The sequence below is a fragment of the Mesocricetus auratus genome, unplaced genomic scaffold (assembly GCF_017639785.1).
Source record: "Mesocricetus auratus isolate SY011 unplaced genomic scaffold, BCM_Maur_2.0 Super-Scaffold_100014, whole genome shotgun sequence".
Taxonomy (NCBI): domain Eukaryota; kingdom Metazoa; phylum Chordata; class Mammalia; order Rodentia; family Cricetidae; genus Mesocricetus; species Mesocricetus auratus.
Genome location: NW_024429197.1, coordinates 7,727,206 through 7,749,254, shown reverse-complemented (window position 1 = coordinate 7,749,254; position 22,049 = coordinate 7,727,206). Strand labels below are relative to the sequence as shown.

Here is a 22,049-nt window from a genome sequence, read left to right as displayed (position 1 = left end):
TAAAAAAAATCAAAATAGACCCACCCATGTTAAAATTTATCCCTCAGAAAGAGACTAAGCTGTTTATTGACCTTCTGGGAAATCAAGAGAAACCTGAGCTAATGGCTTGCTTTCCCAAACGCCAGGCTTTTGTTGTTATTTCTATCTTGCATTTATTCTCCAACAATTCCATACAAGCATCAATGTATCTTGGTGGTATCCACCCCCAACTCCCCATTCCCACACCCTGCCCCCTCAAGCAAAAGACAGAAAATGAAGTTTGCACGCTCTTAAAACTTACACACCAAAGGACCCCTGATGTTGTCCTGCTCCTGCCCACTCCACCTACAAAGAGTAACATGAAAGAGCTAACGGCTTTCCCTTCCGTGTCCCACGGTTTTTCAGCCATTCTCTGTTTGCAAAACCAGCCTCCGCTTGGCTCGGTTAGAACATTTTGTGTCGTGGAATGCAGTGTCTGTCCCCTGTTCTAAGATAGAAAACAAAGCTTTTAGGAACGTCCTTTCTGGTTAGTGACTGAACAGCCTGCGTTGTGACTTGTGTCCCGATTGGGAAGGACAGCCTCCTTAAACTCCCTAGAGCGAAGCAGGCGGACACGGACACTAACACTTCGGCCTCGAATTCCTGCAGAAACTGGAAGAAAAGCAGGACGCGCCGGGTGCCTTCCCTGGCTCCGCCTGCGGAACAGGAGACTACGTGCTGGTGACCTCGAACTCTTTTCTGGGTGCCTGATTTACAGAAAATGTTACTAATATCCCCGCCTCCACCCACGGCGGGGACCGCAGGCAGCGACACGGGGCGGCCCTAGGTAAATCCCCACCAGAGGCACCGCCCGAGGCTCCGCCTCCCTGGGCCGCCGCCTAGGTCACCTGCGGCCCACGGGCCTGGCGGCGGGCGGCGGCGGCCGGCCGCGGGGACCCCCGGGACCGAGATGTGGTGGGTCGGCCGGTGGGGCCCCCTGTTCCTGTGCCTGCTGGGTAGCGTCCCAGGTAAGCGCGAGCCTCGGGAGCGGCGTGGGTGAGCCACTCACCCGAGGTTCCGAAACGGGAGATGGGTGCTGGGCCACCCGGGCACTCAGGGACCCTATGCTCCCGCCGCGGGTTTGCTTGGCCCAGACTGAAGCAATCCTGAGCGTGGACGTCCTTTCCGGGAAGAAAGGAGCTGGGTTTCCGGAGACATCTGAAAGCGTTTACGGTATTTGTTCACCGAATCCCAGAGCGCGTACCTGATTGACTCTTAAGAAGGGGGCGTACCCGAGCTGCCCTCCTCTTCTTCAGGCTGCGGATCGGATGCCCCACCCAGGACCCCCGGGGACCCTGCTCTGGATGATCTGGCCCCTGCTATGAGACTTAACAGGGAGTTTTCTCTCTTGGTCTCTCAGCTAGTAAATAAAATGACAAGGCACAAAATACCCGAGGCCAGGACCCAAGCACAAAACCCCAACTTTGCACCGATCAACTGTCCCGGGGAGGAGAACCCTTCTTGGAAGCCATGGATGTGCCTCAGAGTCACAGCAGAAAGTGCTGGAAGGGTTCTAAGACTAAGTAAACGATCATAATAGTCTGTATTTTTTTAGTTGCTTCTTTGTGCTGTGCACTGTATTCTTATTAAAGTGCAGCCCAGGTGCCCTATGAGGCAGAGGTGAGGGAAACTGAGTCTCAGAACACTTAAGAGGTTGCCTTAGAAGTACCCCAGAGAGGGACACGCAGGGCAGAGTTGTGGAGCTGAAGGGAGTAGAGCTAGCCTGAGTCTTGGGTTCGCCCAGGCTATCGATGCCTCGAGCACCTCACAGTTCTGCCGCGATGTTTTTTTTTTTTAATTAATGAGGGTCTTCGGGGTCGAGTATGTTCTATCCCCAACACAAACTTTGACTCTGAGCCTAGTGTCTCTTCCACAAAGGATGTGAGTTGACACCCTGAGTGGTGGTGGCCAAGCTCAAACTTTGGGACTGCCCTGCTCGTGGATGGGTTAAGACTAAGGGGTTATGCGCAGACTGGCTGGGTGCCTGCCTAGCAGACTGACCACGGTGACAGTGTCTCAGTGATGCAGCTTCAGGGTGTTGGACAGAATTAGAACTGGGAACCCACATCTGGGTCTGAAATACCTGAGGCAGTGAGGCAGAGAGACAGCATGTAGAGCTGGGATTACCTTACCTGGTACCTGAAATATACTGGTCTCCATGGTGACCCATGTGACTGGATTCTCCCTGGGACCAAGAGCTCCCCCGGGCAGGAGATGGAGCTGTTTCTTCTGTTCCCTGGCACACTGAGGAATGTAGGAAACATGGGTTACAGTGGTCAACAGGTATGGTTGCTCATGCCTGTAATCCTAGCACGCGCATGCACACACACACACACACACACACACACACACACACACACACACCATAGACTGAGCCCAGGATATACTGGAAGAGGAAGTAAGCCCAGAGCACAGACCCGAGAGCTGCCATGATCTAGACTGGGGTGTCTAAGAGGGCCTTAGTTTCCCCACCTGTGTGCAAAGCTCCTAAGTCACCCTCCAAGTGTTCAGCACAGCTAACTGGAAGCTACAGCCCAGTACAAAAGGGGCTATTGTTACTCTGTTGTCATCATCACTGTTTCCTCTTAGAGATGTCAAGGCGGGTTACCTGGAGGAAGTGACATTTGGATAGAATCTTTTAGAGATTAGCTGGTGAACTCCAGGTAACCCAAGACACCAAGGTTCAAAGGCATCCAAATGATGGGACCTGCAGCTTTGGGAGCCTATGGGAAGCTGCCAGGCCACCTAGACAAGTCCTTGAACACCTGGATGAGGATTATGAACTTTGTTCTAGGCAGAGAAAGAGCAGGAAGCCCAGGCGTGGAGCAATCAGCTGCCCATAATTAGTGTAACTAGGTATCTATGGAAGAGGATGTAAACAGAGGCCAATAAAAGGTGGCCAAGGAATATGTCACATCGAGACAGTGCCATCAAACGAATGTAAAGAAGCCGGTGGGATATCTAGATGTTGGGAACATATGCAAAGGCTCAGAGCAGAGTACTCCCGGAAGAGAGGCACGGGGCATCCTGGGACCCCTTGGAGGTTCCAGCAAAGGCTTTGGGTTTCCTTGGAGGAAGATAGGTGGAAACCTTGGAAGGGTTAAGCAGAAGGCAGACATGGTGTAACTTTCATTGTAAGCCTTGCATTTGTTCAGAGGGTGGACTGAAGAGGGTTAGGGTTAGAGTTAGGGTTAGGGTTAGGGTTAGGACTTTCTGAGAATCCCCAGATAACTGAGGATTCCAGTAGGAGGGGATGTCACTGCCCGCATCCTCACAGACACTGCAGGGGAGCTGGCTACGGTGTTTTTGATGTGGCTTTCTTGGTGAATAAGTTCTCTGTTCATTGGTGTGATAAAACACAGTAGAAGCCACTTAAAAGGGGAAGGATGTGTTGGGCTCAGGGTTTCAGAGCCTCTACAGCCATCGTGTCCAGGAAAGCATGGCAGAGTGGCTCTAAGCTGTGGCAGCCGGAGCGTGTGGTGGGTCATTGACGTGGACTGGACCCAAAGCAGAGAGAATGAACTGGAACATGGGCTGGGTATGTTGCTCAAAGGCTCACTCCCGGTTACATACTCCACCAGCCAGCTTCCACATCCCATGGGCTCCACAACTTTCAAAATGGCATTAAGAGCTGGGGACCAAATATTCAGAATATGAAACCAGAACACACAGGACACTTCTTATACCTGGTAGAGTGCCTAGGACCCAGTTGTCCAACAACCCAGGTACCCCTCATAGAAGAAATCAGTTTATCCTGAAAAAACTCCTGTGGCTCTCGTCTGACTGGTGCCCACTTTAAACCCACCTGACCATCACCTTGGCACTGAGCGCTGGCCCTGTGTTGTCTATGGTACCCTAGGGAGAGCCCAGACTAATTCTTCAATGAAAAGTGCAGATTCAGTACATAACTATAGGTGGAAACAAGACCAAGGATCCTGGACAGGGAGGGTGTGACAAGGCAGGAGGATTGTCCCCTCCCATTCTCTGGGTCAAATGAAGCAGGTGTACAACAGATTAAGCAGAAAGGGGGAAACAACTTATAGTCTGTGTGAGGGAATGTCTGGGAACCACCTTGCATTCATGGGCAGGTGCCGGAATGGTCCAGTTAAATAAGCAAGCCATGGGGAGTGAGGTGGTAAGGTGGAAAGGTTTGAGTAGGCTCAACTCTGGCTGCATCGCTTGGGATGGCAGCTCTGTGCCTGCCACCTAGGCAGCAAGCATCACTGTTCCATCAGCAGGGAGACCTATGAGGGGCCCTTTAAGATTATAGCAGTATCTATTCACCCAACACACATGTATCACATGTGCACTGTGTTTCAGGAGTCATCCCACATAAGCACTGGAGTCACAGGGAGAACATAACAGAGAAGATTTGGTGGGTAATATCGTCCAAACCTGATGACCTGAGTTTAGTCCTCAAGACCCATAGTGGCAGGAGAGAACTAACTCCTCAAATTTATCCTCTGACTTCTACACATGTGCCATAGTATGCACACACCCATACTCATACATATATGTCACACATGCACAAACACATATGTATATGCACACACATATATACTAATAATAAATTAAAAGTTTAAGAAGTTAACATCAAAAGCAATCCTTGCACCAAGCATCTTGTGGAGTTCAAGAGGGGTTGCCCCATGGCAACCAGGTAGAACCCACCCTTGGGTGCCAGAGTACACAGAGCTGGCTCTCTTGGCACAGAAGGGACACTGAGGGAGGGTTGGGGAGGGGAAGGGCTGCAGTGTAGCAGCTGGCAGATGCTGGTCCTCACAGGTGGCAAGGAACTGAACACATGTCATACATCTCATTCTCCAGCTATGGATACCTGTGCCAAGCTTAGCCAAGAGCTCCAGCCTTCATGACCTCTCTCTCTCCCACAGGACAGTCCCGTCTAGCCCCACCCAGAAACGTGACACTGCTGTCCCAGAACTTCACAGTGTACCTGACATGGCTTCCAGGACTTGGTAGCCCCCCGGATGTGACCTATTTCGTGACCTACCAAGGGTACAGGGGTGCCTCCATGCTGGTGGTCGGGGAGATGGAGTAGTGGGTGAGGGATGGAAGGGTTTCCCTGGGCTCTCTGCATCCATGTGTTGGCATTCAGAAGTTCTCTGTGTCTCTGGAAGATGCTCTTACTAGAGGTTAGAGATGGTAGGTAAGATAATCGGTGGAGAGTGGAAGATTATGGGCTTTCTGGAGACGGGGTGGGTCTTTGTGTAAGGTTGGAGTGGGCTTGAAAGGAGCTGTAAGGGCCAAGGAACCAGAGGACAGAAGTCCTTGGGGTTTGTATTGGTCACTTTTCTGTGGCTGTGATAAAACACCAGAGCCAATGCAACGTATGGATGGAAGTTTATTTCAGCTTAAGGTTCTAGGAAAAGTCCATGATGCTACGTAGAGGAGGCAGGGCGGCAAGAGCAGGAAGCCGAGAGATGACATCTTTGGCTGCCTGGGGGACCAGCCTCCAGTAGCTCAGGGCTCAAAGGGAATCCACGGAGTCAGTAAAGGAAAAGACACTCACACACTCTCTTTATTATTCTGTATTCTGACTGTTTTCCTCTACAGCTTTTATACCCCAATAAAATCTCTCAGGCAATATAGAAATTACAATGTGGTTACATTCTATTTTTCAAGTGAATGATTACATTGAATACAAGTAAGAAACATGTTTTTCATTACTCTTATTTGATTAAACATTTCATGTATTACGGTCACATGTTACAGGTGAAAAACAAATTATCCCTAAGAACCCACGTTCCTTCACACCCAAGCAATTTGTTGTAGATTAACAAAGTGTAAGTAAGCAAGGTATTTTTCTCAGCCAGTTCTTTTAATGACAGGCTGCATTTTTATGGTTACAAAGAAAGAACCAATTATCTTATTATTTACCTTGAAAGGTAATCTTAGAAGGAATCTTAAAGGAATCGTAAGCCTAAACTTTTAAAATAGTCAGTTCTACTCTAAACCTTCAGGGTACACACCCCACTCATCAAATGGTTCTTTCTATCAGGACATTGAGGGCAAAATTGGGTAGAAGGAATTAATCTTCATCTTTGATCACCCGTCAATCCTCCAAAGGAAAGTACGTCATCTAGTAATAATTGAGCGGCTTTACTTTTTGATTCCTAACCTCAAAGCTATTATCAAAATATCGTAATCTAACCCGAGGTCATTCTAAGGCTTTGTTTCAGCTGTGGTGCATACCAAAACCCGTGAATGCGTATATAGTTTGCTTGTTTATGCTGTTCTCCAAATGATTTGGATTTTGTTGATTGTTTTTAATTCCATGTACTTCCATACTCTAGATTAGTCACCATTTTAAATATCTGTTAGTATGCATGTGCCTGTTGGAATGTGCATGATGTGGGGGGGGGGGGGATACACAAAGGTCAGAGGACAATATTATGGAGTCAGTTTTCTCCTCCACTTGAGTTTTAGGGATTGAGTTTGAGTCACCAGGCGTGTGCAGCCACCTTGGTAGTACCTTGTTTTCCTTAAGGCATGTCTGACATGATTGTAGCTGGCAGCGCCACTTTTGTTGCTTTCTGGTTGAGCTCATGTTTCTGTTTGAATCGGCACTTTTGAGTTAAAATTTGCATACTCATAGAACAAACTACTCCCCACGGATGTATGCACGCAACCACCCCTACAATGAAGGTGTGGAACATCCCCACTAGTCGCAGAGGTTCTATCGGGTCTCTTGGCATTTCAGTCCCCACCCCCCTGATCTGGACAGCTGGCTACCCATCTGCCTCTGACACTATTGATTAACCTTGTTTGTTCCTAAAGCTCATATCAATAGCTTTGTAACCAGGCGTGGTGTTCCATGCCTGTGATCCCAGCTCTAAGGAGGCTGAAGCAGGAGAATTGTTCTGAGTGTGAGGTGAATTCCAGACCAGCCTCAACTACAGAATAAGATCCTATTCCCCAAACAGAGAATGGGCTTGTGTGGTGTGCCCCCTCTTGTGCCTGGCTGGCTTTGCTTAGCACCTTTCTGGAATCTGCCCACACTGTTACATGCATCCTTGATGTCCTCTTCACTGCTGGGTCATATTCCAGTCTCGACTATACTTGTCCTTGTTTCTCCACTTTCCTCTCTAGATTTTGGGGTTGTCCAGTTTGGGGTGTGTATCCGCTTGCTGGGACGGTTGCATACTCTTGCCAGTACTCCCCCAAACTCATGTTCTCCTCATATGCAAAATGCATTCACTTGTGTCTCAACCGCCCCAAAGGTCTTACCTCACTCCAGCATGCGCTCAGTCCAAAGTTCTGTCTAAATACTATCTGGATCAGGTGTGGGCGTGCCTTAGAACATGACTCATGCTGAGGCAGAATTACTCTTCATCAGTGGACCTTGGAAGCCAGATGAAGGCACATGCTTCTAAATTGAAATGGTGTGAGATAGGCATGTCCAGTCCCAGAGGGAAGGTCAGGAGGGTGATGGAATGTCAGTCACACCTGGAGAGGCAATGCCAGTAAGGTTGTTTCTTTTTTTCCCTTGGTTTGATTGTTTTAAAAAGATTTATTGCTGGGAATGATGGCATATGCCTTTAGTCCCAGTACTCAGGAGGCACAGGCAGATGGATCACTGTGAGTTTGAGGCCAGCCTGGTCTACACTGTTAGTTCCAGAACAACCATTACTACATAGTAAGACCCTATCTCAAAAAAATCAAAACCATAATTGTGTGTGTGTGTGTGTGTGTGTGTGTACCTGTGAATGTACATGTGGGTACAGGTACTCACAGACGCCAGAAGAGGGCATTAGATACCCTGGAGAGGGAATTACAAGTGGTTGTGAGCTGTCTGGTGTGGGTGCTGGGAACTGAACTCAGGTCCTCTGCAAGAGCTGCAAGTGCTCATAACTGTCGAACCATCTCCAGCTGCCCCATTTGTTTGGTTCTTAAGACAGGGTTTCACTGTGTACCTCAGGGTGGCCTCAGACTTGTTCTACTCCTCAAATGCTTGAATTACAGGCATCTGCCACTTTACCCAGATTTGTTGATATTTTTTTAGACAGGATCTCCCTATGTAGTCTAAACTGGCTTAGAATTCACAATGTAGCCCAGGCTAGCCTAGAACTCATGATCTCCTGTCTCAGCCTCCCAGGTGCTGGGATTACAGCCACCATGCCTGGCTCCATTTAAGGCCCCAGAAACTATCCTTTTCGGCTCATTGTTCTGGCCTTGGGCCCACTGGGCTGGCCGTTGTGAATCTTGAATACAACAGTCTGGAGGACGCTCCCCTTTTTCCTGTAAGATAGCCCTGACCCCGGGAGAACTGTGTCCCAGCAATTGGGAAGACAGCCTTGCCTTAACCCCATTGATCTCTCAGTCATCTTCACGGTCTGTCTTCCCTTGTCCCAAACAGTGATGCAAGTTAACCTACAAACAACTCTTTTGTCCCCTCTGGTCAGCATACTTCATTTTGTCCAGTCTCCTCCCTTTCAGTCAAAGCTGGCAGCGGCTCTGCTGGAGTAATCCCTCCTCCACTTCCGGTTCCTGACTAGGGAGCTGACTGCATCCGTTAATTACACCCAGGAATTCTTTTTTGTTGAGATGTCTTTATTTCCATGTGCATGGGTGTTTTGACTGCATATATGTAAATGCTCCAGTGCGGTGCCCACCGAGGCAAGGAAATGGTGTTGGATCCTCTGGAACTGGAGTTACAGATGGTTGTGAGCTGTCATGTGGGTCCTGGGAACCAAACTCAGGTCCTCTCTGCAAGAGTAGCAAGGGGTCTTAGCTACAGAGATAACATCCAGGAATTCTTTATCAAAGGAGCTTCCAACCACAATGTTGCTGTTCTCTCCAGAACACTTGTTTTGAAACAGTGTTTCATGTAGCCTTGAGCTCACTAAGTAGTGGAGGATGGCCTTGAACTCCCAGTCCTCTATTTCCCAAGTTCTGGGATTACAGGCATTCACTGCCACATCCAACTCCTTACTTGTTTATTTTGCTGTATGGATAGGCTGAGACTTGATATTTTTCCAAATCTTTGAGCTCTGGTTCATTTTTGCTTGAACAGCCTCTCACCTTTTATAGTAAGCCAAAATTGGGCCACACCCTCAACACCTTGCTTAGAAATTTCTTCAGCTAAATATTCAAGTTGAGGTCTCTTAATGTTTACTTTCGACAAAACACTAGAACATAGTTCAGCTTAATGCTTAGCTACATAGATACAGATATATAGATATAGTTATTGTAACAAGAACTACCTCCCCTCTAGGTGACAGTAACATAGTGAACGTCCTTTTTGTCTGGAACCTCACTAGAACCATCCTCTGCAGCAGTTTAAGAAATGTCCCCATAAACTCAGGTATTGAACACAGTTGGCGGTGCTGTTCTCTGTAGCATCCTTACTCAGCTTCTCCATTCTCCCATGACTCATCCATCAAATCCAGGAGCATCCGACTTCCTGTCCTCACACTGCACACCCAAGCTCTGAGCATATTTTACTGGTTTTACCTCCAAAATATATCCTGGATATACCTATTATCTCCTTCTCCGCCACCCGCTGTCTCTGACACTGCTGCAGCCTCCTACTCTGCTTTCAGAGTCATCTTTGAAATGGCATTTTACTGTGTTAAAATTATTATTATGTGCATGCATATCACAGTGTGTGTGTGTGTGTGTGTGTGTGTGTGTGTGTGTGTGTGTGTGTGTGTAGGTAGGTCAGGGGATAAGTTTGTAGAGTCAGTTTTCTATTTTCTTTCAGTGGTGTGTGTTTTTTTGGTTGTGATTGATTGATTGACTGACTGACTGACTGACTGATTGATTGATTGATTGATTTTTGATACAAGGTCTCACTATTTAACCCTGGCTGTCTTGAAACTTTCTATGTAGACCAGGTTGGCCTCAAACTCAGAGATGGGCCTGTGTACATGCTGTGATCAAAGGCATGCACCACCATACCCAGACTCTACTTCCCTCTTTACATGAGTTCTGGGATCAAACTCAGGTGGCCAGTATTGCACGGTATGCGCCTTTACCTGTGGGACTGTCTTGCCAACTCCAAGGGTGACCTTTTAAAAATGTGTTAGATCACTTCAATGTGCCTCGGCCTGCACGGTGCTCTAACAAAGTACTTTAGTCTATGTAAGTTAGAGACAGTAACTATCTCTCATATTTCTGGAGGCTAATGAGTCCAAGGTGAAGTCGCTGGCAAATCTGGTATCTAGAGAGGGACACTTCTGAAATCATGCCTTCTCACCTTGTCCTTGCATGGCAAAGATAACAACCCTGTGTCCTCAAGTGGAAAGAGGCAGGGTGTCTGGGCGGCTCTCTGAAGACATGCTTAGAAGGCCATCCTTTCTAGACATATTGTCTTCATGATTTAATACCCAGAAGGCATCACTCTGGGGTTTAAACTCCAACATTCATTTCTAAGCATCCAGTGGCCTCCCACTACACTTGTGATAAATTCACACTCCTAGCCCAGACCTGCAAGTCCCCTGGTTGCCACCTCCTGTCCCCCTCATCCCCTGCAAGTCCCCTGGTTGCCACCTCCTGTCCCCCTCATCCCCTGTCCACCTGGGTCTCACATCCCTTATCCACTGGGCTTTAGCTCTTTGGCTTGCATGTCTCTGGATATGCCAAACTCCTCCCCATGCATCCTAGTGTGCTCTCCATTGCTGCAATAAATGCCATGATCCAAAGCAACTTGAGAAGGAAAGGGTTTATTTGGCTTACATGTCCAGATCACAGTTGATCACTGAAGGGAGTCGGGGCAGGAACTCAAAGCGGGACAGAACCCGGGAAGCAGGAACTGAAGCAGAGACCGTGGAGGGATGCTGCTTACATGCTGCCCTTCATGGCTTCTTCTGTCTACTTCCTTAAATAGCCAGGACCACCTGCTCAGGAGTGGCACCACCCACAGTGGACTTCGCCCTCCTACATCAGTCATTGGTTAAGAAAATCTCCCACAGAGTTGCCCACAGGCCAATCTGATGGAAGCATTTCTCTCAGTTCAAGTTCCCTCTTCCGGCCTGGTATTGTCAAGAGCTCCTCAGCACACATCTCAGGCCTTTGTTCTGTCTCTTGGTCTCCCACCCCATCACCTGGCTTCCTCTTTCCTCCTCGCTGGGGAGCACCGTCGTCTCCCTGGGGAGCACCATCTCCCTGGCCTCTTCTGAGCTGCCCTTTGAGAGCAGCCTCCCTCTGTTTTTATCATTTTATCACTGCGCCTGCTACCTCCTGGATTTACCTTGTAGGCGTGATAATTGTCCCTTGTTCCCTCCCATCAGCTGTGAGAACCTTGGGGAGGCAGAACCTCATTTGCCACGCTTTGCCTATTTATTGGTACCTGGAAGAACACCGGGGCATAAGTCCTGAGGATGTTGCAGTCATATGAAGCCCTCTGTGTTTCCCTCTGCCATTCACTCAGCCCCCAACATGGCCCCTGGCCTTCATCCAGTAGCCTCCAGATGTCCGAGCAAATCAACACACAGAAAGTATCACTAATATGAGTGACCGCGGCTCCACCATGGCCGTGTGAGGAGGCACTACAGATGGGAACCTGGGACGGAGAGGCAGTGCCCTGTGGAAGGACCCAGAGATAGTGAACACAGACAAGACTGCCACCCACACTTGTCTGCTAATGGCTGCCTGCTGCATCTGGCTGACACGTGGGATATATTTGGGGAGGGTCAGGTCCTCTAACCCAGAGGGGTCCACAGCCCACCCTCTTCTGTCTCCCCCTCAGCTATCCCAGCTACCAGCGTTGGCAAAAAGTGGAGCAGTGTGCAGGCACCAAGTCTCTGGTGTGTCCCCTCATGTGCCTGAAGAGACAGGATCTGTACAACAAGTTCAAAGGACGGGTGCAGGCAGTTTCTGCACGTGGCAAGTCCCCACAGGTGGAGTCCAAGTACCTGCATTACCTTTTTGACGGTAAGTCCCAAGGCTGGAGAAGCATTTGCTATTCTTGCAGAGGACCACAGTTTGGTTCTCAGTACCCATGTCAGGAGGCTTGCAATAGACTGTCAGCCCAGTTCTTAGGAAGTGGATGCCGTCTTCTGGCCTTGTTTGTCATGTGCACACACATGTGCACATACATACGTACATACATACATGCATGCATACATACATACATACGTATGTATATACATAAAATACATATTGGCAGTTGGTCCTTTTAATGAAGATGCTAAGTGAGCAGCTATCCCTCCTAAGAACACTGTCCAACCCAACAATCTTGTGTGTGTATTAATATGTGTGAATGTGTTCATGTGTGTGTACATACATGTATGCATGTGTGCATGTAGGGGTCATAGGGCAACCTCTAGTGTCACAGTTCTTCAGGCACAATCCTTTGCTTTCCAGATAGAGACTGACCTGGAACTTGCCAAGCTGGCCAGACTGGCCTCTCTGGTCCAGAAGTCCAGGCAGCTTCACCACCCCTCTGCGCGGGTCTCACCACCCCCTTCCCAGGTCTCACCGATCCTCCACCTGGGCCTCACCATAGACGCTCAGGGCAGAATGAACTTCTGAGCTAATTCCGGTTGCCAGGCCGAGGTCCCGGACCCCTCACTGCTTACCAGTTAGGAACCTCTCCAAGCTGCTAGGACGCCTGCATTTCTCCTCATGCTCACACCACCCCCTTCTGCTAACCGGAAGTGGCACAACTGTGTCCCAGTCTCAGCACCTCCCCCTCTTCTCTGTTGCCAACAGCAGCAGAAAGTCCTCCCCGCTTAAGGCTCTGGGCCTATGTGCAGGGCCCAAGGATAAACTCACCATTTTAAGGCTCTGAACCTTAACTGGAATTTTCTTTTGCCGCTCAACAACGACACAGTAGACTGGCCACATCCAGGGATCAGGGTAGAACATCTTTGGAGGGGGTTCTGCCTGCCATGGCTTTCCTCTTGCCCCCAGATTCATACCTTTTGCAAATGCAGAATTTATTCACCCCATGTCAAGGTCCCCCAAAGTTCCCTTTTATTATGACATCAACTTAAATTCCAGATCTTCTGGGTGGTGTCTGAACCAATACATCAGAGGATGGCTTGGGTGCAGTCCACTCAGTATGGTTTCTGGGCATGGTTCCTCTCCACCTGTGAGCTGGCGAGACTGAAGTATACAATCTCTGTTCCCTATATAAGATATGGGAGGGGAAGGCAACACTAATAAAAGCTGAGGAGACACAGGAAATGGGGGCATTAGTCCAAAGCAGCTTTAAAATCCAGCCAGGCAAACAAATGCCATTCAGGTAGACAGTCTGGGACAATTCTCCTTGACTCCCAGAGAAGACCTTTGACCTTTGGCTTCCACTTCCAAGGCAGGCTACCTTCTTCACCATGGGCTCTAAGTACCCACAGCCAAGGTTTTGCCAGCCTCCATCTTAGCAGAAATGAAGTCAATGGCTTTCTTTGATCTCATACACAAAAGACGAGGTGGCAATGTTTCTGTAAATATAAGAATCTCAAGAATTACGGATGTCCTGTGGCTGCTGTAAGAGTCACCCCTATGGGACATCTACTGCTATGTCTAGGCACATTGTGCTGGGTTGCTTTCCCTGGACATCTTTGACTAACCCACCTTCCCACCCCCCGCCTTTCATCTCTCTGGGGCAGCAAGAGACAGACCTAAGTTTTGTGAGGTTACCGTCTGGCGTTCACAGTCCTCACCCGTGTCCACCCTTCCTCACAGACTCGGCCAAAGCCAGAAGGATCCAGACTCCCATCCAGTACCTACCCAGTACTAGTAGTGTATTCTGGCAAGTTTTAGCTTCTAGGGTCTTGCTTTATTTTTAAAAATTGAGTTGGTGAAGACTGGGGAGAGATCTCAATGGTCAAATGCTTCCGTGAATCCCAGGTCCAGTGACAGAGCCTGACTCAAAAGATAAGGTGAGGCTCAACAGAGGAAGACACACATGGACCTCTGGCCTCTGCACATGCACTCACAGGTGTGCTCTCCCACACAAACGCGTGCACACTGCACATAGTGGGGATATGCGCTCACCCACACAAACGCGTGCACACTGCACATAGTGGGGATATGCGCTCACCCACACAAACGCGTGCACACTGCACATACACAGTGGTGATATGATGTTTCCCTCTCTGGGTCAAGGAAAGGCAAGTAAAAGGGCTGTGAGGAGCTTGCAACATAGTAGATATTTGAAAAAAATGCTAATGTGACTCCTCCCCAGGCAGGACAAACAGGAGACTGGGCTCCCAGAGTTTTTTGACAGGTCCTACTCTGTTTCTGACAGTGGAGCCAGCCCCGCCCACCCTTGTGTTCACCCAGATGGAGAAGATCCTGTGGGTCAACGCCACCTACCAGCTGCCGCCTTGCATGCCGTATCTGAACCTAATGTATGAGGTGCAATTCTGGAAGGAGGGCGTGGAGCACAAGGTAGGAAACCCTGTGCTGTCCTGAGCAGGGTCTCCTCCCAACTTCTCACACTGCTTCCTGCACTTTCCTCCGAGAATTCTCCCAAGGCTCCCTGACTCCAGTCGGCCCTTGATGATGTGCAAGGCCGATGGCCTGTTCAGCAGGAGATCGCTTTGCCCCTCACAGAACAGGCCTCAACCGCACCATAGTTCTCCTCTTGGAAACTGTAGGGTGGAGCACAAGCCCAGCGATGTGTGCACTTGAGTGTGCCAGCGCACACCCATGTGTATGTGTGTTCATATGGAAACCTCAAGGTGTCATCATCACTTTCCACTCTTTTTTTTTCCTAGACAGGGTCTCACCATGTAGCCATGGCTGGCCTGGAACTTGTTATGTAGACCAGGCTGGCCTCAGACTCACAAAGATCTGAATGCCAGGATTAATACTCCACCTTGGGCTTTTTTTTGTTGGTGTTTTGTTTGTTTGTTTGTTTGTTTGTTTTGTTTTTGACACAGGGTCTCTCAGTGAACCAGGCACTGCAGATTAAGCTAGGCTAACTGTCCAGCAAGTCCAGGGATGATGCTGTCTCTGCCTCACTAGCTCTGGTAATACAGGCATGCCCAGAGTTTTATGTGGGTGCCAGGGATCAAACTCGGATCCTCATGCTTACAAGGAGAGCATTTTATAGACTGAGTCTCTCCCCAGGTCCCACCTCCCATAAAAGTTTGAGTGAAGTGTTTTGGACTGCAGGAAATCGATTCTTCCAGTCACCAGATTCATTACAGAAAGTCCATAAACATCCAAATGATCTGCAAGCAAAGAAAAAGCACCCAGGGGTGACTGTGGATGGCTCTTTGCACATTCAGTTCCCAGCACAGTCCAGGAGCAGGCCTGAATATTCACTCACGACAGACTAGAAAACAGGCCTGAATACTCACTCACGACAGATACTCACTCACGACAGGCTAGAAAACCTTTTCCTATACAGGGCCAGAGAGTCAATATGTTTGCCACTGTGGCCTCAGAGTCTGAGCTCCACAGCTGTAACTCAAAAGCAACCGCTAGTAGGCAATATGGAAGAAGTGTGTGTTGCTGGGTTCCCACTTATTAAGCTAGGCGGTGGGGTAGATTTGGCATGACTGTGGCTCGATGATCCCAACTCCAGTTCACTCTTTCTAGGGTTCACGCCTGTGACCCTAGGGATGTGAACCTAAGTTGGCTGCTGCCTTCTGGAAAATCTCAGGAATAGTGAAACATCGCCCCCATACTCCATCAGCACATACAATTTGTCCAAATCTGGGTCTCATTGTGCAGTCCAGGTTAGCCCAAACTCCATCCTCCTGCCTCAGCCTCCTGAATGTATATTGGGATTACAGGTACATGCCAGCATGCTTGAATTAAATGCGCATAATTTTTGTAAGTTGATAAAAAATAAACCTTCTAGCTAGCATTGCCCATCAGGAGCATATTACAAGCCATGTATGTCATTTAAAAATTTTTACTGCCTATAGTTATTTTGTGTGTGTGACTTTGTGAGGGCAGGGCAGGCGTGCATGCCACAGCATGTGTCTAGAGGTCAGAGGACAACTTTATGAAATGAGTTCTCTCATTGGATTGAGCTTAGATCATTAGGCTTGACAGCAAGCAACTTTATTACATCATCCTACTGGTCCCAAGTCATGTAAAATGTTCCTCGTTAAGTTAAAGGAGCCAGTTTGAGGGAGGGGAGGTGGTTGAGATAGGATTTCTGATATGCTGATATGCCAGCCTGGCCTTGAACTCGCAATGTAGCCAAGAATGACTTTGAACCCCTGACCTTCTTCCTCCTGCCTCCACCTCCTAAGTGTTGGTATTACGGGCATGCACAACCTTGCCTAGCTTGACTTTAGCTTTTTGTTTTGAGACAGGGTCTCTACATAGCCCTGGCTATTGTGGAACTCACTGTATAAATCAGACTGGCCTCAAACTCACAGAGATGCGCCTGCCTTTTATCCCATAGCATATTGCTTTGTCAACATGGAATTAATACGATTGCTGTTTGGCCTTCTTTTTCTCCTCTGTCTTTGGAAACGGATAGGCAATTTGTATTCAGGGCATATTTCCCTTCTCACTAGCCACCTGCCCCTGCTTTGGGCTACTAGGCAGCTGGGGCAGCTCCTAACATGCAGTGATTGAATGACCCTTATCCCCAGTGGATGTGGGTCCCTGTGGGCCTTGGTGAGCTACATGGGAATGACCCCAAGTAGCAGGCTTCTTTTGAACCCCAATGATCTGTACAAGGAAATTCAGCTGAGAAGAAACCAGGAAGTAGAAAGTTCCCTTAGTGCTTGCACTTTTTAAAAAATATTTACTTATTTACGTGTATTGGTGTTACGTTCATATGCTCATTTGCACGCCAGAGGAGGGTACAATTATAGACAGTAACTACAGTTATAGATAGTAGAAAGCTGCCATGTGAGTGCTGGGAATTGAACTTGGGAACTCTGGAAGAACAGCCAATGCTCTTAGCCACTGAGCCATCTCCCCAGCCCCAATGCTTGCGCTTTAATGTAAGAAGAGAAATGAAAGCTCCCGAGTCCCATTCTATCTCGCCTGGCCACCCCTCCGCGTGTACCCGCCATCCGTTGGGTGCATGCCCATTGCTTCTCCATACAGACACAGTTCTCTGCCACGGAGCACAACAAGCCCATGGAGATCCCTCTCCAGCAAGGTGCTAGTGGACGCCACTGCCTCAGCGCCAGAACCATCTACACCCTCACTGTGGCCAAGTACAGCCACTTCTCTGAGCCCAGTTGCATCTTTATAGAGGCCCCAGGTGAGTGGAAAATGGCCCTAGAATGGGAACTTCCCTCTTTCGGAAGCCTCATGATAGAATTGTTGAAAGTATAAGCTGAGAGATGTGTTCGCTTATGGGAATTCCAGCTCTACCGCACTGCCTGTGTGTCTTTGGGTAGTTTACACAACCTCTCTGAGCCTCAGCTTCCACCAGAACAGGCTTATTCTGTCTGGAGTTTTTATGTTCTCTCCTCCCTAGGAGCCAACTGGGCTGTCCTGCTGCCCTTACTCTCGCCTCTACTGGTGGCAGCTGCAGCAGCAGGTGTGATCTGGAAGAGACTGGAAGGGGATCCCTGGTTTCAGTGGGTGAAGACGCCTCACGCACTGGTATGGCGCGACTAGGGTGTATGGGAGGCATGGAGGGTATGTAAAAGTGGGGTGTTGAGGAACAGACAGTGAGGCTGAGTTTGCAGTGCCTCAGACAGCATGTAGAGATGGCCCAGACTGTAACATTGGCTATCTTGTCTCGGTCTCTAAATTCCCACCTCTGGCAGTGCAATCCCACAGCAAGTCTGCCCACCAGGGAGACGTGCCTAAGTCCCTTTCCATGTAATCACATCATCTCTGCTAAGGATTTGCCAGGTGCAAAAAGAACCACCCAACCCTGAGACCCAGGAGAGGGGGCCAGAAGTGTGTGCGGTTGGAGGTGGTACAGAGGGGGGGGGCACTGTTTGGGGCTATAAATGCTTAGTTTACAACTTGACCAAGGTCGAGCATCTCCAGGCCAATGTTGGGTGCTAGGTCCTCTATCAGGCTCCAGGAGCTTTCTGGGGGGAGGGAGAGACCTAGAGAGGTCAGAGGAGAGCTGGGCCAGACTCAGTGGTGGGGTTCTCTAAATACTCAGGGAGTGATGGGCTTCAAGGACAGAATTCCCTATCTCCCTGTGTCCCTGTCTCTCTGTCCCTGTGTCCCTGTGTCATAGCAGAAAGTAGTTTCAAAGACCTGTAGAGGCTCACCTGGCCACTGCCTGGCCAGTGCCCTCTGCTGGTCAGTGCATGGCCCAGCCATGAGGCTGCCTACACCAGTGGCGATTCTCATGCTGGTGACATTTCCCATACCCTCTGTATCTCCCATAATAGCCCAGGCGCCTCCCATCAGTGGGGTAGCTGAGGCGCAGTGGGTCCTCAGAACAAGTAAGGCTTTTGCTAGAGGGAGAAATGCTTCCTCCCCCCACTGTGGTTGACCCCTGTGTTTTCTGGAAACCCTTCCCAAAGAAACAACTTCCACTTGAACCCATCTGAACTGCTGCCAGGGGGCCCCAGGTTCAACCAGTCCTGTCTCAAGAAGCCCGAGTCACCTTCTCTCCCCTCCTCTTTCTACATCAGGACTTTTCTGAATACAGATGTCCCGTGGCAACCTTTCAGCCCAGTGCACCTGAGCTCCCAGATGACCTGATGCTCTGTCCCCAGAGAGAACTGACCGTAAGGATCAGACCCTTCCCTCAAGTCAGAGACCCAGGCACACTACAGGGAGGACCAGAAGAGGACAGCACCGAGGAGGAAGATGAGGACACAGATGACAGTGACAGTATCCAGCCCTACCTGGAACAATCCCTCTTCATGAGGGAGAAGCTCCAGATTATGGGGCACTTGGAGACAGCTGAGTCTGGGGTAGGTTCAGGGGGAAGTGAAGATTCATCTGCCTGGGACTCTTCGGACAGGAGCTGGTCCAGCACAGTGGACTCCTCCCTTAAAGATGAAGCTGGATCTTCCGACTGTTTGGACAAGAAGGAGCCAGCCCAAGAGCCTGATGGGGATGGGCACCAGGAGGTGCTCCCATGCCTGGAATTTTCTGAGGACTTGAGCACCGTGGAAGAGCTTCTGAAAGATGACTTCTCTAGGTGGCGAATTTGGGGTTCCTTATCCCCAAAGAGAGATCTGGTTCCTGGGGAGCCCCCAGTTTCTCTTCAGACACTGACTTTCTCCTGGGACAGCCACTCTGAGGGAGAGGAGGGAGAGGAAGAGGAGGAGGAAGAAGAGGAAGACGTGGATGCCTGGGAATCAGAACCCAAAGGCGGCATCACCGGCTGCTGGGACACCTCAAGCCTGCAGAGGGCAGAGGGCAGGGACAGGATGCTGGGAGATTATATGGCCAGGTGAGCTGGCCCTGGTGGCCAATCTAGTCTGGTATTGCTACCTCTACTGCACTTCCCAGGGACCAGAGACACCTCCAGGTCTCAAGAGCCATGTCCCTTCCCGAGGTAATCAAAGTCCTGGCGAGCATTTGTGGATCGCTCACGGGATCTTTGTCATTTGGATAGAGCTGTAAGATGTCACCATTTCCTATGGCCCACCTGCTGTAGGTGACCTGTGAGAGGGATAGAGCTGTGGTCAGAGACTAGTTGAGTTCCTGCTGCCCGTTGTCCCAGGGATGATAGACCTTACAGAAAATGAAACAGGAGAAGTGAAGCCAGGTGCTTGTGGACCCCAAGGATTGACACACCCTAGTCCATAAGTCATATATGGCACTGTACAAAACAGACCTCAGATCAAATCCCAGCTCTGCCATTTACTAGTAGTAACCTGAGCAAGCCACTCTCAGTCTCAATGCCTCAGTTTCCTCTTCTGTAGCTGTCACATGGGTATGGTGAGGATTTCAGGTATGTGTGGCATGAGGTCACCCATGTCACTTGTACTGTCTATGCACTAGAACCCTCCATCTGTTCGGACTCCTGGGAGGCCCCAGGCATCTCTCACCAGAGACCCCCTAAGACAAGAGTGACAAGAATACCTACCTTCTGATATGTCTACCCTCTGGGTCACCCCATTCCTTCCTTGTCACCTTCACATCTTCTAGTCAGGGGCTCCCTGAAAACAGAGTCCAATCAACTTTGCTTCCTTCTTGAGCACAGTTCACCTTCCAGGGGCCAGATTGGTTGACAGAGGCCAGAAACTGCCCTCCTGCCCTGATGGCCTTTCTTGGATGGCCTTGTGACAGTTTTTTGACTGTTGTGGTCATTGTGCGGTCTTAGTGTCTGAGAAACCAGTGTCTTTTGGGAACGGGTGATTGTCCTCTTTGGGGAGTGATGTGTGCCAATGGTTTACAGATGAGCATAGCTGTCACCCAGAGAACCGAAGTCTTTGTTGCTGAGAATCTAAACAGTCCTGGGCACTTTACTCCATGATGCACAAAAAAAAAAAAGACCCCACAACCGCTTTTATCCACGATGCTGTGCGGTTTTGAATCTGGCATAAAGCTGCAGCCTTACAGAACACATGTGAGGTCACCCCTTAAAGGTATCTAATCAGGGGTTCTCCAACTCACTCCCAAAGACCTTTGGGAGCCTGGGACCTTCCCCTCATTGAGCTGATCTACACTCAGTGGCCTTGCATAGAAGGTGTGTTGAGGGGGTTCACAGCTAACAAAAAGTTCTCAAAGCACTGTCCTCATCTCTGTCATGTTTCTAACAAGGGACCTCAAGTGCAGCATGGCAAGGCTCTTGTTGAAGTTACCTGGCAAGGCTGTCCTAATGACTTAATATGTGTGGTCCCAAGAGTCTCCAGAGTCGTCAAACTGACAGGAGGTCTTTGCCATCTCCTCTGGGACACACACACACACACACACACACACACACACACACACACAGCTACCTCCCTGGGATTTCCCTGCACTGAAGCCTGACCATGTCACTGAGGTCAGAAGAACACTGAGTATGCTCGAGGAAGACCATAGCACAGGAGCAGCTCCTGGAAATGTCCTGAGCTGCTCCGTGGAGGCACTGTCAGAAATCCTTTGAAATGATCTTCATAGCAGTGTTGTCCTCGTCCTCAGTGACACATGCTCACTGTCCTCGTCCTCAGTGACATATGCTCGCTTTCTCATTTGGAAAGCTTGTCCACACTTCCCAAAGCTTTCTCTCTGTCTATCCTGGGCCTTTTACTCATTTTAGGTTCCAGCTCCCTCCAGCCATTAGGTCATTGACAAAGAAGCTCACAGAAAGGTCATGAAGATCAACGCAAGCGCTCAGCACTTAACTTACATAATAGCCCTGTATGTACACAACATCTGGGGACTGCAAAGACATCAAGGTCTACGTGACTGCCTTGGGTCACAGTGGTGTGTGGCTTCAGCACACGGAAGCTATACACCTTTCTTATACATTCGTATTTTTGTCAAATTTTGCACTGTGTTTTATATCCTATTTAAATAATACTTTAATGTATGTCAGTATAATACCCAGAACCTTAAATAAAGAGATCTATTTTTAGAGAAAAAGCTGTAATTGCTGGGAACTAATGTGTACTCTGCTGTTTGGAATACATGGAGAGTCCCCAAAAGGAGACCAGGGGTCTGGGGGATACAGACTCCAGATGACACCATAAGGGAGTGGGGAATTGAGGTGGGGAGAGGGTAGCCAGTCAAGGTACAAAGTTAGACAAGTCCCTGATGCTGAAGATGAGGCCTCCACATCCCCGGGGAGCTTCTGATGTCAGTGCATGGCCTACCAGACTTGACCCTCTATCAAGGACAGGAACTGGAGGGCTCTGAGTGGCACTCATTGCCACGTGGAGATTGCATTTGGTTTGATTTTTTGTTTGTTTGTTTTGTTGTTGTTGTTCTTGTTTTTGTTTTTGAGACAGGGTTTCTCTGTGTAGCTTTGGAGCCTATCCTGAAACTTGCTCTGTAGGCCAGCTGGCCTCAAACTCACAGAGATCCGCCTGCCTCTGCCTCCCGAGTGCTGGGGTTAAAAGCGTGAGCCACCAACGCCCGGCTTTGGTTTGCATTTGAACCTAGTGTCTTACAGGCGCTAGACAGCTGCCTTACCACACTGAGCTATAGCCCCAGTTGCAGGGTATGGGCGGATTGAGCTCAGGTCTGCGGGTTTACATAGCGAGTGCCTCTGACCCCTTCTTATTTTTGAG

The 22,049-nt window shown here is 49.2% G+C and overlaps 1 protein-coding gene across 1 annotated transcript; it reads left to right on the top strand.

Annotated features, from left to right (window-relative positions):
* The first annotated feature begins 333 nt into the window (after positions 1 to 333).
* On the top strand, positions 334 to 21,402 carry Ifnlr1 (interferon lambda receptor 1). Its single transcript, XM_013120128.3, has 7 exons — positions 334 to 986; positions 4,908 to 5,031; positions 11,726 to 11,910; positions 14,231 to 14,373; positions 17,008 to 17,167; positions 17,387 to 17,514; positions 18,513 to 21,402. The coding sequence occupies exons 1-7, from the start codon at positions 929 to 931 to the stop codon at positions 19,284 to 19,286; spliced, it is 1,572 nt and encodes a 523-aa protein (XP_012975582.1). The 5' UTR covers positions 334 to 928; the 3' UTR covers positions 19,287 to 21,402.
* Positions 21,403 to 22,049: the final 647 nt, after the last annotated feature.